This window comes from Notechis scutatus, chromosome 5, assembly GCF_049901735.1.
Source record: "Notechis scutatus isolate UNSWTSFEM ecotype Mainland chromosome 5, rNotScu1.2, whole genome shotgun sequence".
NCBI classification, from domain to species: domain Eukaryota; kingdom Metazoa; phylum Chordata; class Lepidosauria; order Squamata; family Elapidae; genus Notechis; species Notechis scutatus.
Genome location: NC_142013.1, coordinates 67,138,135 through 67,156,460, shown reverse-complemented (window position 1 = coordinate 67,156,460; position 18,326 = coordinate 67,138,135). Strand labels below are relative to the sequence as shown.

The 18,326-nt window shown below is 38.7% G+C and overlaps 1 protein-coding gene across 4 annotated transcripts in view; it reads left to right on the top strand.

Moving 5' to 3' along the window:
- POLA1 (DNA polymerase alpha 1, catalytic subunit) overlaps positions 1–18,326 on the top strand; it is a 360,204-nt gene that overhangs the window by 72,621 nt on the left and 269,257 nt on the right. For all 4 annotated transcript variants that reach the window (XM_087966893.1, XM_087966892.1, XM_087966891.1 and 1 more), the window contains exon 26: positions 2,277–2,399. In XM_087966893.1, the coding sequence (XP_087823019.1) occupies positions 2,277–2,399 (123 nt within the window). The remainder of the gene's footprint in view (positions 1–2,276; positions 2,400–18,326) is intronic.

Sequence of the window (18,326 nt, the reverse complement as noted above, 5' to 3'; positions counted from 1 at the left end):
AGGGTTTTAAAAAAGTTTAAAATAGAGGATTTCTCCAGAAAGTACAATGATGACATAATGGCATATAAAATTGACACAAAGAAACAAAAATCAACAGTAGCTGGCAAGAAGGGAAGAATGGTTGGTGAAGTGTGAAGTGAGAGTCCTTGTTTCTCATTCAGAATGGTTTATTACCTGGTTTACAATATGCAGCTATCTGGAATGTCCACAGGGATGACGGTCAAAATTGTCTAAAGACCAGATTGGGAGAAATCTAATATATTATCAGTACTGGAGCAAATTTACTTCTGCCCTCCAAAACCCCATCAAAATTGGATCAGGGAAGATTACCGTATTTATCGGCGTATAACACGCACAGGCGTATAACACGCATCTTCATTTTAAGAGGGAAATTTCAGGAAAGCGCCCGTTTCACCCCCACTCCCACCCCGCGCTTCAATCCACAGTGTCCCATTCTGCCTGCCTGCCTGCCTGCCTTAGTTTCTGGTTGTTTGGGAGCAGCTTCGCTGAGAATAATAACTATTCGCCTCTTTTACTCAGCCGAAGCTGTTCGATTCAACCATTAACGAAGGCAGGCAGGCAGGCAGAACGGAGCACTGCGGGCGGGCGGGCGGGGTGGGGGTGGGGGGAGAACGGGCGCTTCAGGAAGCCCCCGCTTCTTTGAAGCAGTTTCTTCCTGTGCTGGTGGAGGAGCGAGAGAGCGACTGACAGAGCTGACCCAGAGAGAAGGACAGGCTTCGGTTGCTTCCTCCCTCCCCTTCTTTCATTTGTGTCCTTGATCCCGATCCCAGCAGCATTCACCGAAGGCTTCTTAACATATATCGGCGTATAACACGCATACATCATTTGCCCCTATTTTCAGGGGGAAAAAGTGCGTGTTATACGCCGATAAATACGGTAATTATATATGCTTATTGGCAGTGAAATGCTTGCTGTATTTTAATGTGAGATACAGAGAAAAAGAAGCAAACAAAAAATAAAATTTGACAGAGGCCTTCCTAAACAACAATATATAGGTAGTTCTTGACTTATGACAAAATTTCTGTTGCTAAGTGAGACATTTGTTAAGTTAATTTTGCCCCAATCTATGACCTTTCTTGTCACAATTGTTAAGTGAATTGCTGCAATTATTAAGGTAGTGACCTTCTGCTTGTCAGAAGGTCACTGTCAGGCCTGCCTCCATGCAAAACTCAAGAAAGAAAGAAGAGTTTAAGACTTTTACTAAGTTTGAAATGATAGCGAAAGCAAGGCAAGATCTGATTCAAAACATGCGAAGGTTACACATTGAAAGTTACCCCAAATCCCTCCCCTCCAGGATCCAGCACTGAGAGTCCAATCAACATCCAGTATGATGATGTTGGAAAACTCCTCTTCAGGTATTTCTTGCATCTGGAGCAATAACTGCAGCAATTCACTTAAAAATTGTGACAAGAAAGGTCATAGATTGGGGCAAAATTAACTTAACAAATGTCTCACTTAGCAACAGAAATTTTGGGCTCAATTTTGTCATAAGTCAAGAACTACCTATAGTTATTTAGGAAGGCCTCTATCAAGTCTCAGGACGGTTGGCCTTGACAGAATATAAAGAACTCCACTCAGCAGCGCCATAATTCATGAATACAAACCTCCCTTCCAGTTCTCACGGGACTGCTACATACCAGCTTGCTTCCCTATCCCAAATGCCCAAGCCCCCCTCCTCGCTTCTATGGCAGCTGATAGCAAGCATGCTGCAGAAACCCATGCTGGAGATCCAGCTGACAATCACAAAAGGTGATCATATGATCTTGGGACACTGCAACACTCATAAATGTGAGTCAGTTGCCTAGCCTTTGAATTTTGATCATGTAACCTTGGGAATGCTGCAGGGTCGTAAGTATAAAAATGGTCTTAAGTCACTTTTTTTAGAGCTATTGTAACTTTGAGTGGTCACTAAACAAATCATTGTAAGTTGAGGACTACCTGTATTTGACCCTAATCTAAATGTTGTAAATATGTGGTATATATTTTTTCTCTTAAAAAACTAGCTTGCTTAGACCAGGGATATTAAAAAAAAAACCTGAAAAATAGACAGTAAAATTTAGCTACTATGGTTTAAATGTTTTGTTTTGTTAAATTGCTGCTCATTTTCTTGAATGCCAAATGTATAAAAACAGGATAGAAATGACATTAATTTTTTTTTAAATATGGTTCTATATTCTCTGGGATGTTCTTACTTTAACCAATTAAAAGGACAAAATAATTTTTAACTGATTATGATAGTTGTTTTTTTTTTCCAGTATGATATCAGGCAGAAGGCGCTGAAACTTACAGCTAATAGTATGTATGGATGCCTGGGATTTTCCTACAGTAGATTTTATGCAAAACCCCTTGCTGCTTTGGTGACTTTCAAAGGTAGAGAGGTAAGTCAGCAATAATAAGTACTGTTGATTATTTTGTGGGTGGTGGTGTATAGGATGGTAAATTTATTCGTTTCTCTCTCTTTTTTTCCCTTTGGTTATTAGGGTTGCCCATTCACCATCCATACTTTGGCCACCATTAAAAATTAATAAACTATGATAAAAGAAAAATAAATAAAATAACACGAGTTCACATAAACATATTGGTCTAGTACTTTCAGGAAGAATGAAATCTTCAAGGCCTTCCTAAAGGTTGGCAGGGTTGTAGAACTGTGAGCAATAAAACTGATGTCAGGCCTCCAAATATTAAGTAATATCGATTTGAAAATGTTTTTTTATCAATTCAGTTAATTTGAATTAATTTTAAAATTCTGTAAATTAAGAAATAGGCAAAATTTGTTGCAGAATTTGTTGTTCCTGAGAATATGTGACACAAATATAAATTGCTACTTGTTTTATATTAAGACTAGCAAAAATATTGCTGTTAAGTTTAAGAATGGGTTTGATCAGTGAAATTCTGAATGACAAAGGAAGTATTTCACTAGCATGCTATATAATTAATAAATGACATTTGCTGTTAACTGACATGGCAGACCATTAGCCTAGATATATTAGGACTAGAGCAAAGATTGTGGTTTAGAAGAACAGCTTTAAAAATTTCTATAGTCATGGCATCTTCAGACTGTCACATGATTAAGTAGGTATTAATCCTCCCAGAAAAGAATATGGAGTTCTGACTCCCTATGGACTTACGTTTTGTTTGTTTGTTTGACTAGAAAAGTGGGTTAGGAGAAGGTTTAGCTTTGTTCATTCAATGTGATAGCTTTGTCTTCAATCAACTTGTTTTTATGTAATTAAAATAAACAGGAAGTTCAAAGATGGTTGGGATGCTGGGGAGGAGAGGAGCAATAAATAAATCATTATTGGAACAAACTTTTCATTAAAAAAATTAAGAGACACAATTTTGACACAGGATTTAACTAAAGGAGAAAGTAGTATCAGAACATTTCAGTCTTCCAGAAATATTCTGTGGCAGACTCAAAGTAACTTCTTTAGAAAAAGGGACTTTTAACTATTCAGTGATCTCTTCCATCAGAACATATGGTGTGATATATATTTTTATAGGGGCAGCAGATAAATTTCTTTTCTGAATACAAAATGCTAAGTCAAGCACTGTCTTACTTAAGAGTAACAGCTGTACTCTAAAAAACAACTGATAATTCCTTGTTTGTAATATTTATAGTAGATCTGATTAACACTAGTCATATTTTAGTTCAAGATTTTCAGACCAAAATGGAAACTTTTTTGAATTCATATTTTGGAGCATTTAACTGATTTGATTTCTGTGCATTGAATTTATTTCTAACCATGGCACATCACTTGGTTCTGTTAAGAATGCTAAGTAAGTATTTTCATAAATGACATTTTAGCCATAGAAAGTAGGTATAAGATGAAAACCTTATTTCTCAGATTGAGCCTGACTAAGTTAAAGAGTGTTCATAAATGTATTATTAGTAAGGATGGAACCTGTGTGGATATTTGTAAGGAGGTATCAGTTCAACCTTGACTTGCTTTAGAAAGCATATGTAAACTATAACTGACATAATTTTGTAGAAAATTATAGCTCAACACACCTAGTGAAACTAGCTTATTTAAATGTTTAATTATTAATTAATTAAAATTATTATATAATATTATATTATTGCCACTAGGAATTTTTTCTGAGCTTAATGCTGAGTTTCTTCTGTTTTTTGAAGTGTTTCCTGCTGTAAAAATAAAATAACAATAGGTTTTTGTTTCAGCCCTGGTTGGTAATAATTTGATAATATATATCAAATCATAAATAGTCAATGTATATTGTATATATTGTTTTAACAAAAAGTCTCAAATTGGTAATTTGATAGTAGTATAATTATTAGTAGAGATTCTGGTAAGAGCAAAGGGGGAGATTTAAGCCTTTATGTGAACAAAAGCTGGTGTATCAATACAAAGATTGTAGACAGCCACTGCTCCATGGATCTGGAGTATATGACTCTTCAATGTAGACCCATATATCTTTCACGGGAATTCAGCATGGTTTTGATTACTGCAGTCTATATCCCAACTGATGCCAATACTACCATAGCTTTGGGATTCTTATATAACATTGTTAATAATCAGCAGAATAAGTATCCTGATACTGAGCATATCATAGCAGGGGACTTTAATAAAACTGATTTAAAAACAGTGCTCCCTAAATTCTATCAGCATGTTAAGTGTGTTACTAGAGGAGCAAACACATTGGACAAAGCATGGTTATAAGGTCATACAATTACCACATTTGGAACAATCAGACCATGTCACTGCTTTTAGCACCAGCATACATCCCTCTTAGGAGACAGGCTCTGCCTATAATAAAGACAGTGAAATCTTGGCCAGAAGATGCTTCTCAACAACTTCAGGATTGTTTTGAGAACACAAATTGGGACATCTTTTACTACCCTGACCTAGAAGAGCACACTGCAGCTATTCTGTGCTATATCAAACACTGCACAGATACTATCACTGTGGATAAATGTATTAGGATCTATCCCAATCAGAAACCCTGGATGACCAAGGAAGTTCAGCACCTTTGCGTGACAGGACCAAGGCTTTTAGGTCCGATGATGGGGCAAGATGTAGTGTTGCCAGAGCTAGTCTGAAGAAAGATATTCGGAAGGCCAAGACTGATTATAAGAGGAAGATTGAGGATAATTTTTATAGCAATAACATGAGGCAGGCGTGGTGAGGGATTCAGCAAATAACCAACCATCCGACCAATGTCATCCCTGCTGAGGGGGATGCTTCATTGGCAGAGGAACTGAATCATTTCTTTGTTTGCTTTGAAGTGGAGACATCAGAGACAGCTAAAATACAGCCACCAGCCAATTGTAGCCTTCCCCCTAATTGTGGTGGAACAGGAGGTGAACATTTTGAGGGCTGTGAACCCTAGAAAGGCTGACAGTCCTGACGGTCTCTGGCAGAGTACTTAAAGACTGTGCTGATCAGTTGGCTGGAGTCTTTACCAGGATCTTTAATCGGTCTTTATCTCAGTCCACTATTCCATCTTGTTTGAAGGCTTCCACCATTGTTATGCTGCCAAAGAAGTTCCCTATCAATAACCTCAACGACTACAGACCACTGGCACTCATTCCTATAATCATGAAGTGCTTTGAGAAATTGGTCTGCTGGGTTCCGGTTTGAGTCTTTTCAGCGACAGACCGAAATCTGCGATCGTGCGCAGTATCGATCTGTGCTTGCCGCTGGAGCTCCCCGAGCTGGCTGGTTTCAGGGCTAAGCCACCCCGTAGAGGTGGTGAAGAGGGGAGAGACTGCCAGCAGGGTCGAGGAGAGTCGCATCTCTCCTCCCCAGCTGGCCATTACTCCCTTTCCCGAAGGTGGTTGCAGTGGTGGTCAGAAATGGCCACCTCAAAGAAGAACTCGACTGGAAAAGAATGTGCAGGAGGAAGATAAGAGAAAGTTTTTGGCTGACCGGGTCGAACTGAAAAAGCAACAATATAAGGTATCCTGGAATTTGAATTATAAAGAACAACATTGTTCCCAAAGAAGACTTTGAAGCGGCGAATGAGAGAGGGAAGGGAAAGGATTTGGTTTTTTTTTCTTTTCTTCCCTATATTGGCAACGAAGAGATTTAAGCAAGAAACCGGCAAAAATCCACTTTGACATTAACAGGTATTTAAGCTGAAAATAAAATGTCAAAGGGATAATAAAGATTTCTGAATTCTCAAAAACTTTTAAAAGAAGGAAAAAAACAAAAGGGTGGGATCTGGAAAAATGGAGGAGACCACCTGGAAGTGAAAGGAATTAACAGTGAAACTTTAACAAGATTCCTAAAAGATACATTTTAACTGAAACTTTGTAACAAGATAAGAGAACCCCAGGAAGAGAAAGTGGAAAAAAGAAGCAAGAAGAAACAGCTGTGGATTATTTGGATTACTTGGTGATTTTTGGATTTTTGGCTATTGGATCGAAAGGGTTAAAATTAATCGGGTGGTTGTTTAAAAGTTTTCAAAATGGTATCACTCTTGGAAGAATTGAGAATGGAACTTAAAAAACAGAAAGAAGATGCACAAGAAGGAAGAGGTTCTTTTGGCTTCGTATTTCAATTTTTAGAAATGGAGATCCTGAACTATGAGAAACAACAAGAAATGCCTGTAGAACAAGAAGGGCGGGACAAAGAAGAAGCCATCTTCAATAACCATGTATTTCTATGCGGGGAAAAGAAAGGAAAGGGGGGAAAGAGAATGAAAAATTTAAGATTTGAAAAAACAACCCCCCCCCCCAAAAAAAAATAGTTTGAAAAATAATTACAACATTAGGAAGAAACAGAAGAGAGGATTACAGAAGAGAGAATCAGAATTAGAGAGAGAAGGGGTCAAAAAGGGAAGGGAGAAGAAGAGGGGGAAGAGGGAAAGGAAAAGAAATTACAAAGGACAGAAACAGGATGTAGAGAAGCAGGGAAAACGTACAAGGATTAAGGGTATAAGCCTATTTAGAAGACACAGAGATACTGGGTGAAAACTTAATTGAAAGGGGGATTCTGCAAGGGTACATAAGATAGTATTGTTATATTAGAAAAAGAGAAATTGGTCTGCTGGCACATCATTTCTGGTCTTCCGCATACATTTGATAAACACCAGTTTGCATATAGAAGAAATAGATCTACAGAGGACGCTTTCGCCATCACTCTTCACGCTGTTCTGACTCATCTAGAACAGTGGGGGGGGTGTTATGTGAGGATGCTTTTTGTAGATTTTAGTTATGCATTTAACAAAATTCCTCTGCATAGACTAGTGTCTAAACTTCTGGATTTTGGACTTTCTTATTCAAGCTGCCTTTGGATTATTGATTTCCTGATTGGCCAATCACAGAGGGTCAGATTAGGTAATCATACTTCTTCAGCCCTTATTCTTAACACTGGTACACCACAGGGTTGCATGTTGAGTCCCTTACTCTATACTCTTTATGTGCATGACTGCATTCCCGCTCATTCTAGTAATACTATTACTAAATTTGCAGATGATACAACAGTGGTGGGACTCATCTCCGGGGCGGGATGAGTCTGCCTACCAAGATGAGGTGGACTGGTTGCTTTTGTGGTGTGGAGAGAATAACTTGGTCCTCAACACCGATAAGACCAAGGAGCTTATAGTGGATTATAGAAGGAACAGATCAGACATCCAGCCCTTGCTTATCAATGGAGACCGAGTGGAACAAGCGGCCAGTTTTAAGTTTCTGGGTGTTACCATAAAAGAGGACCTGACCTGGGGTTCTCACATTGCAGCACTGGTCAGAAGGGCCCAGCAGAGATTATACTACCTAAGACTTCTCAGAAAACAACAACTGAATGAAAAACTGCTGGTGACCTTCTACCGCTGCACCACAGAGAGTATCTTAATTTACTGCACCTGTGTATGGTTTGCCAATTGCACAGTGGCAGATAGGACAGCGCTCCGGAGGGTTAATATTGCCCAGAAGATCATTGGTTGCCCTCTCCCTCTTGCCCTCTTTGGAAGAGCTTTATAGCTCCCGTTGCCTTAAGAAAGTTCAAAACATTCTCAAAGATCCATCTCATCCTGGGCACCCTTTTTTTGAACTATTATCATCTGGCAGACGATACAGGATAATAAAAACAAGGACAAATAGGCTGAAAAACAGCTTCTATCCCAGGGCAGCAACTCTATTGAATTCTACTGTATAGTGCAATATTAATGCAATATCATGGGTTTTCAATTCAATGTATAGAATGTGAAGATTGTGTGTTTATTTTCATAGTCATAATGTACACTGAAGATGGTATTTAATTTCGTTGTACGAGGTACAATGACAATAAAGTAAACTAAAAGTAAACTAAACTAAACTTTTCACTAGATGGTGATAGAGTTCTTGTATTCAATAAAAAATTAAAGATACTATAAACTTTTAGTTTAAATTATATTTAATTTTAAACATTTGTGCAAGGTCACACATTTCCTGCATAATTGTGTACTATAAAAGCAGAGTATTATTTTTTAATTCAGTGGAAGTTAACTTGATAAACTCAACTACAAGATTAAAGAAACTTACAAGAACTCAGAATCTTATTTTTCACATACTAATATTTTAGATAACTGATGTTTAGTTCTCAGGAATAACAGAAGTTCTATATATTTCTAGCTGGTATCATTTGAGATTCTGTGGAGCATTCAGTTTCATAAGGTGGAATATTCAGTCATGGAAACGCTGATAAATAACTGCCAATACTTTGTTATGGAAACTAATTCCACAGAGTTTTGCAAAACATGGAGTCACTTGAAACAAAACTTACTTTTGGTGAGCTGCTGCTCATGCGTTTGGTGCCACGCATCTAGATTTTTTGAACTGACACTTTAACAGTACTAAATAATATACTTGTTTTACTCAAATCCTACCATTTAATAGAATAAACTGTGGTTTCTTTGATATGTATTGAATGTCTAGAGGATTTGTATAAAGCATTTAAAAAACTATAACATCTAACTGGTAAGAATAAACATATTAAGACACTTTCTATTTGGAACCATACTACTATAGGACAAATCCTAGCTGCAGAAGGAATGGAGGACATTTTTCTGTTTCCTATGATTCTTAACAGGGTAGATTTTCCTTAAATTAAAGATAAATCCTAACTAAAACTGCCCTTGTCACTATTTTCTGCCTGCAATATTGAAGAAGAGGCAGAATATCAGAGAGCGAGGTACTCATTTTCATCCAATTCTGACCAAATTGGGAAGATGCCACTATCTGGCACTTTCCTGAGGATGGTTCTAAATTATTTGTACATATGGAATTCTATGCAAAAAAACCCCACCAATTTCTTTTCTTTAGGACCCAATGGGATTTGAATTAAGTATAGCTCCAGTTACCTAACATCCTGGCTGCTTGGTTACTTAAGATTGGCTTCCCTGAGGTCTTGCACTGCTGAATTTTGGACTATTTGAAGCTTCTGGGTGTTCTTTAAGGCAGCACCATATATGATATTTTACAATGATATACTCAAGAGCTGACCAAAGAATGGCTATCAATGTATAGTGCCTTCTGATCTAGAAAAGATTGCAATTTGGCACATAACACAGAACAATGAAAAGATTTGTATATGGCTGATGCCTACTCTTTGAACAGAAACCATGAGTTCAGGAGAACTCCAAAACTGAGTTCTAGTTTTGTTCTGAGGTAGAACAAGCCAAGCCAGAATTAAAAATGGAAAATCACCAAATCTAGGAGTTCCTAAAATCCAAAGCCTCTCTCTATATAGATGTAGCTCAGTGGTGGGATTCATTTTTTTTTTTTACTATCGGTTCTGTTGGCGTGGCTATATGGTCATGTGACTGGGGGGTGTCAAAAGACAGAAACTCACTTTCTAGAACAGGATTGGATTAGATGACCTCTAGGTACCTTCCAGTCCTGCTGTTTCAAAGCATCCTCTGAAGCTGCGTCTCATGCCAAGGTTTGTGGTTCTTCCTTCCTCTCCTTTTTTCCCTCCCTCCTTTTTCTTTTTTTCTTTTTCTTTCTCTCTCCTCTTCCTCCCTTTGTTTCTCTTTTTTTTTTCCTGCGCAGCACCCTCCCGCATACCGTTTTTGGCCTAGCAGGCCTCAGGGAAGCCTGGGCACTGAAGAAAAGCATTTGAAGCGGGTGGGGGGAGATATCAGCTCTGCTGCGTGATTTAGATAAGCTAGAAAGCAGGAAATCTGAAGATTTCCTGCTTTCTAGCTAATCTAAATCGCACGGCACAGCTGATCATTGCCCAGCTGATTGTTGGCAATTTTTTTACTACCAGTTCGGTAATAAACATTTGAACCTTTTTGTTGTCAGTACCCAGCATTGGGGAAAATACTGGAGAAAAGTAATCATAAAATTTTGTTCCAATGTTCCCTTTGGAGATTGAAATAATGAATAATAAACTGCTATGTAGTCATTGATCTAGTTAAATACTGGTTTTGATTTGACACAGTTTGATTTGACACAGCTTCAGTTCAGAACAGAAGATCTGATCATCCCTCATTCTAGCTTTAGGACTGAGCTCTAAAAATATTTAGCATTTTGGTGTTTTGTTTTTCATTTGAAGAATATCTTACTGTGTACTTAAGTTGACAAGCAACTTAATTAAGAACTAAATTGTTTAATATTTATTTCTGTAGGCAATGAAAAATTAAAAGATCATTTGGCTTCTCATGAATCTGTCTGGATACATGGAATTGTATGATTGCTTTGCTTAGGTTATTTATATCCTGACTTTTAAAATAGAAATTTTTTCCAAAGCTGCTCCACAGATCACCTTCCGCTCAGTGTCTACAACAGACCAGATCAAACATACCGCCTGAGAAAGGTCCATGGTCATGGAGTCCATAAAATCCTTTGCAAAAGGTGTTTAGAATATTTGTATTCATTCATCATTTCCTGAAAATGGGAGTCCCCATAGTCTTTGCTGTCAAGTAGCAAACTATACTAATATATATTATCCTTGTTTTAAGACACCTCACCTGGTATTTTTTATACTTTAAAACTTTGGAAGAAACTTTCCCTATCCATGAAAACAGGACTAATGTTGCACAGGAAAAAAAATCTGGGAGAAATTAAAACTGTCCTCTCAGTTTTCTGTAATGTATGCTAGGTTGAAACTATTGAATGACAGTTTTCTTATCAACTATCCTGGCATTTAAAACATAATCCTTAGATTCTTAGTAGGTTACTGATATGACTTCCAAAGTTACTGAAGCAAGAGAGTTTCTAGCTGTTATCTTTTATTATGGAAAAATTGCATAGTGTTGTTCAGTAACATGAGAAAATCTTTTACTGAATAATATACTAAAGTTCTCCGTCTACTTTTCTATTTCGACTTATGATCACAATTTCTATTGCTAAGTGAGACAGTTGTCAACTGAATTTCGCCCTGTTTTATTACCTTTCTTGCCACACTTGTTAAGTGAATCACTGCAGCTAAGTTAGTAGCATGGTTAAGTGAATCTGGCTTCCACTTTGACTTTGCTTATCAGAAGGTTGCAAAAGGTGATCACATGATTCCAAGACAATACAACCATCATAAATATGAGTCAGTTGTCAAGCGTCTGAATTTTGATTATGTGACCATTAGGATGCTGCAATGGTTGTGTGAAAAACAGTCATAAGTCACTTTTTAGTGCTGTTTTAACTTTGAATAGTTACTAAATGAACTGTTGTAAGTCAAGGACTACCTGAATAGGATCAAGTAAAAAATATGGAATGCAAGCACAGATATGTAGGTGAAACATTTCATGTTCTGTAATCTAAACAATGATTATCCTACATCTTGTTTCCCAAACTCATTTTGAAATTCACATTGCACTGGTTGAATGAAAGACCCATTGATTCAAATGAAATATCAGTTCAGTTGTACAATATTTATCAGCTTTTTACTGTTGTTCATTCAGTTAAATTCAAACGATACTTGCCTTATTTTTACTGATGTATTCACATAATTAAAATATCTGATAATTATACATATTTAGATGAAGACTCAGATTTCAGGTGGATAGAATGACTATTGCACTGTTAAAGCATTTAGACTGATGTGCTGTGATTACATTTAGCAGTGTGACTGTAATTTTCTGACTTCTTTGGAAGTAACTCTTCAAAATAATTACGGGACAAAAGCAAAATTATTTTAATATGAAAAATATTATTTAAGTATTTAAAAAACTACAATAGATTAACATTGACAGTGTTTTTCCTAGTTGCATGAGGGTTTTTTTCTATGAAAATTTATTGCCTGGTATTTTCGACTTTAGTAGTAACGTATTTTAATTTCACTCCTTTTAACAGTTACTGTATTTTCAATTTTGTAATAAGTGAACTTTTTGACTATTTTTATTTTAACATAATTTAGAATCAGAATCATTGTGCATGTATCAGAATTATGTATTTCTATCAGAATTAATGATGTAGTCATAAATGGTCACTTTCCTATACCTATTTGTGGTGTTCCCCCACCCCCCAATTCAGGACATTTGCTTTTCAAATATGGATTCTAAGAGAAGACAGTTGGAACTTTATTTATTTGGTTATTTGTGAAATGATTTAGCAATCTTACTTTAACTTAGTCTTTTTTATGAAGAATGATTCTTTGCCAAGACAAGCAACTTCGCTTACCAGAGGGAGCATGTAAGGCATGCATGGTAGTAGATTATCACAATTATCAAGTATCAGTATTAGCTTGGTATTTGTCCCTGGCCTTTTCCTGGTTTCAGTGACGTTGTATATTTTGTATCCATCTGTTCTGTTGTTTCTCTCTTATGTGTGTATATAAATTGAGAACAGTTGGTACTAATAGTTTATTAATAGTCTCTAGTTTGTAGTACTCTATTAGTTCCATGCCTCTTTTTTTAAATTTATTCTTCATGATTTGAGGCTTTTAGCCCAACAGCATGCAATTCTGTATTATTTCCCTTCTATTATTTTCCCTTAGAGAAGGGGTGTCAAACTTGCATTATCACGGTGTCGTCACGTAACATATAGCGACTTTTTCCCCTTCACTAAACCGGGTGGGGTTGTGGTCAGTGCATGATGCACCCAGCCCGCATGACGCAGGTTTGACAACCCTGCCGTAGAGTAATGTTAACTTCATCCTGTTAATTAGTTAAGCCTCTTTGACAATTGAGTTTTAATGAGTTACAGTAAATCTTTCTTGAATTGTTGATAGCTTCTCTGGGGCTACTACTTTTATGCCCATTCCGGTTACCACACGCAATCATGTGTCCATCCATCCAATTACAAAGGGAAAAATTGAGGCAAAATAGCTATTAAGCTATTCAATGCGGGAGGAAAAGCCAAATGAGCTATGGTCCTGCATGTTTAATTTTTATTATAATATTGATACATTCTTCTTCGCCAAAACTGTGAAAAAGTTTCAGATTCCTAGTTGGCACTTGCAAAGGGTGCTTACACTACCATTTTAAGAGAAATATCTATTAGAGACTTTTTTTCCTAATTGCTGATGAATGGTTAATAAAATCTAGATATCTCCATCCCACTAGTACTGTTACTGAAATGTGGTAAGTGTTGATTTTATATATTACTTTAGGTTTATTAGTGAATTGATAATTGCTTTTCAATTATATGTGTTATAGAGACAATATGGAGATGAAGATATGATCTAATTACTTTTCATGACAGAATTCTGAAAGCTGATTTTTATTTATCTTGGGATTTACTTGTGAAAACGGAAAAGGCACAATTAAGAGAACCAGGAGCAGAAAGAGCTATTGTGAAATCAAGCCAGAAACTTCTTATTGTTGTTTTGGATTATTGAAGATTATCATATTCTTGGTACTGTTCTTCATATCCTTCCACCCACCCATTACAGCTTGCACAGTTCCACCCCCACCCTCTATCCTGATAATGACTTGTGTAAAACAAACATGGATAGGCATTTTATCTATACTAGATTTTATAAATGAAGGATTATACATTTTTAAACTTTAAGCAATGAATTACTTCTTACAGTATAAGCTTCATGCCATTATAGGTAAGAGAAATTTTTGTAGAATTGAAAATATTCTACTTAATTTTTGGCGATTGACAGTTTAGATCGCATTTCCATAATATACTATGCCTTAGGTTGGTGAGTGAACTATGACTTATTCTTAACAATTATTATTCCTCTTATTTCTAAATTATCCAAAGGAAAATGAAGTGTAGAAACCATATAAGCCAATTATAACATTTTTATGGATTTTATTGACAATAATATAAATCTAGCAAGTTTAATTTAACTTTTTGTGAGAAAATTGAAGATGAATTACCTTCAATAATAATTCATAGCACAGAAGTTTTCTGTCTATTCATGCATATTATTGTTTGCATTTTTTTCGAGTTGACAGGTTAAAAATCAGCATCAGTTTAAAAATCAGCATCAGCAACAATACATTTTTTTTAATGAGAGCGGATCTCTGCAGCATAATAGGATGCAAGATTGCAGTATGTGAACTTTTTATCAAGCATTTGGCCAATTACTATAGTTCAAGAGGAAAATTCACACATGTAGAATGTGACTAAATGCATCAATCAATTCTCGTGGGGAATGATGGCTACATTGATGACCAGAGTATAACAATGACATGTAATTTTGGGGATGCTAAAATGATCAAAATTAAATATGGCATGCCTTTCTGGTAATATTTCTATATTATCAACCAGTTGTTGCCCTGAAGGTCATCTTTTTTGTTTATGCTATTGAATAAATGACCGTAATAGCTTACCAAGTACACTAACTTACAAATAAAATCTTATTTTAATACATTAATTGTAATAATATGGCTAGAACATTGGAACTCTGTGTGCAAAACTGAGAATTATGTATCTCAATAAAACAAAACTCAGCAAAAGATTTGGGAAAAGTAAAAAGTATATTTAATTAATTAATTTTTTGCCAACTTTTCATTTATTTGTGTTAAAATCAATGAGTACTTTTGTCAGAGTTAACAGCACAAACATTTCTTTTTCCCAATTAGATAAAAGAGATGTGAAATCCAGTGAATGCATACTTTTTCTGTTCTGGAGTATAATAAAACTTAGTTTTTAATTCTCATGGAAGGTTCTTTCATGTGATTGCTTGGTAAATTATGTATGTGTGGCATTTTTAAAAAAGTTTCTTTATTAAACAAATAAACACAAACACATACAAATCTTACAATAAAAAATTTGAACATGGTACAGTTTCCCTAACATCCATCATTGTCATTACCTCGCTAAATCCAATAATAATATTACATAATTTCCATCTATACACTTTAAATATACATATAGTCATTCCTTGTTCTCATAGATCTTCCTTGTCTCTAGCCAACCATAAAATTTATCCCATGTTTTATAGTAATCCAAATCCTCCTTATTCTCCACTCAGCCGAAGGGACAGTCCAGGATGGGTAGTCTCTAGTCTCCTAGCTCTGCAGACCGAGTTGAAAAACTGAGGACACACCCCCTAGTAATGGTCCCCAGTTCTTCACTCAGTCTCAGCGTGTTCAGACCACCCTTTAAGGGCTCTGAATAGTTCAGATTGTAGAAGAATTTTCACCCCCTGGATTAAGCTTTTTGTCTTAGAGAGGCTTAGATCAGGTTTGACAGCTAGCCAGCTTGCCGGTTTAGCACTTTCATTTTTTCGCGCCTTTTTTTCCGGTTTGCGTTTTTTTGCTTATTATTTAATATTTAAACTTCCCTTGCTGGTGGACTGGTTTTTTCCCCTTTCTGGTTGGAATTTGGGTGGAGGTGACCTTGAGAGCCCGTGTGGCCTGGGCTGGGGGCGGGAGGCGGCGTCTTATTTAACTCGCCTTCTCCTGATCCACTTTCCCTTAACTTGGGCTAGCCGCATCTGCTGCTAAACGCCCCTTTTTTTTCGGCGGTGGCGGCTATTTCTCATGTTTGGGGACAATCTTGCAGTTTGTCTCCAGGATTGCCCCTTGGGGGGGTTTGGTCATCAGGAATGAATCCTGACCCCCTATCCAGTCCCCAGAGCACCATGGCAGCTGCGAGACGCTTGAATCTGCCAGATAATTGTGGTGCAGCCAGTGCCAGGCTTGCAAGCCTCTGACCTGTCAGAGCGTGCTGCAATTCAAAGAGTCAGCCGTTTTTACCTTTTTTTCTCTGACTCAGCTTTTGAATTGCGGAGCTGGGCTGAGCTCACCACTTTGGGTCACACTAGCCTCCTAAAGTGGTGGACAGCTACTGTGGCTGTAGCAGACAGCGTTAGGCTAAATAATTTTTTTCTTTACTTCTTTTTCCCTTTCCCTCCCCCCTGTCAAGTGATAGTTAATTTTGGCGGGCTCAAAATGGCCACCAGGGGAGCTGATCATGAACTATCAGTTCCTCAGCAGGGTAGAGAGAAGGCTGTAAAGGGATCTCCCAAGCCCAGGTCTGCTGGACTGGAGGCAGCAGCTAGGATTAGAGCCAGGACTCTAGCCCCTAAGAGACCCTCTAGGGCTGAGGATAGACAGGCCAGGCATAGACAAAAAGCCATAGATAAACAGTTTGACAAGGCAGTGAGATATTCCAGGATGGCTGAAAACAGGGCCACCTCTCCTCTGCCTCCACAAGATGACAGGCAGCTAGACCAACTGGCAGATAGGCAGTATTTGACTGCCTGGTCTCCTGGTGGCTAAAGTACTCAGGATTTGCACGGAAACCTCCAAATCAGGGCGGAGACCTCACAATTTTGCTGAGCCGCCTCAGGGATCCTGATTGCGGCACCTGCAAGCCAAGTCTCCAGCGGAGCCAGACCTGTGCCTGCAGCCACCTTTACACCTACAGCAGCTGGCTTATGGCCTGAGGAGACCCAGATGCAAGAAATGCCATCCTTCATGAGAGCCTGGATCTCCCAAACAATAAGACAGGAATTGCAGGCAGAGGTCAACCAGCTGCGCCAGCTGTCTTATTTGGACACTAACAGAGGCGTCCTTCAGGGGCAGGGGCAGGCTTCTGCAGAACAGCGGATCCACTTCAGAGAGCGCTCGGCCTCCCTTTCAGAAAGCAGCCAATTTTATGGCTCCGAGAGGGACCTCCTTCTAGAAAGGGGTTTTTCGGATGAGGAGTCGGAGGTAGCAGGTCCTCCCTCCTTTAAGGGCCTTTTCCAGTCGGCTCTCTTCAAGACTCTGCTGGTTAAGGCTAAGAGCACGACTCATCTTAAAAAGGACATGGTCACTCGGGACCTTCCCACCAAGGGAGAGGATCAAGAAGATTACCTGTTCACTGAGAAAGCATCTGTGGTGGACGCTGTACCTGTGCCCCAGATGTTTTTGAACCTGATCAAAAAGCAGTGGGAGTCCCCTGGGATGTACACTTGCCCCAGTGGGTCTGAGTCTACTTTATTTAATGTGGACAAGGACCTTTTGGACATTATGGAAGTGCCAAAGGTAGATGGCCCAGTGGTAGCCCTAGCTTCCTCATCTGTCATCGCACCTGATACGGAGGACGTTTTAAAGGTGGAGGACTGGAAGGAGGAGATGGCGCTCTGGAGAGCTCATCAAGCCGACGCCTGGGCCATCAGAGCATTGACAACCACATATTTTTTTTACTCGGGCCTCTTTGTGGTGGCTGAGGCAGTTACAGGGCAGAATCCCACCTGAGGATCTCAGGGTGCATTGGGACCTGAATAAGATTTTTGCTGCAGGTCAATTGACTGCTGATGCCACCCTCATGTCAGACAAATTTTCTTCCAGAGCCATGGCCTCTTCCATAACAGCACGTAGGCTCCTCTGGCTAAGAAATTGGCAGATGGATGTCAGAACCAAATGGAAGCTGGCCTTGGCTCCGTTTAAGGGAGAGAGGCTTTTCAGGGAGGCCCTGGATCCTTTTTTGACGGAAACTAGGGACAAGCGAAAGATCCTGCCCTCCCAGGGGAGGCACTTCAATTACAGGTCTCCTCCCTACTACAGGAAGCCCTCCTTTAAACAGGGGGAAGCTGGGGCGGGCTTTCCCCATCAAAGTAGGCCTTTCTTCCAAAGATCCTCATCTCAGGTCAATAGAGAGGCCTTTGCCATCAGAGGGCATCAGAGGCAAGAGGGCAGAAGGTCCTTTAGGGGCTCCAACAGACCCTTTAGGCGCAACAAGTGACGCCCGAGCCTCATCTCCCATAGGGGACCGTCTGGGACTGTCCTGGCAGAGGTGGGAACAGACCACGACGGACGCTTGGATCCTGTCAACCTTACAATTGGGTCTCTCTCTGGAGTTTCTTTCCTCCCCCCCAGAGCCTTTGTGTGCTGCCCCATCTCCAGGGACCCGTCAAAGAGGGATCTCATGGAATCGGCGATCCACCATCTACTGGTCATTCAGGCCATCCGGCCGGTTCCAGAAGACCAGGAGAGACAGGGTTTCTATTCAATGTTGTTTGTGATTCCAAAGGCCTCGG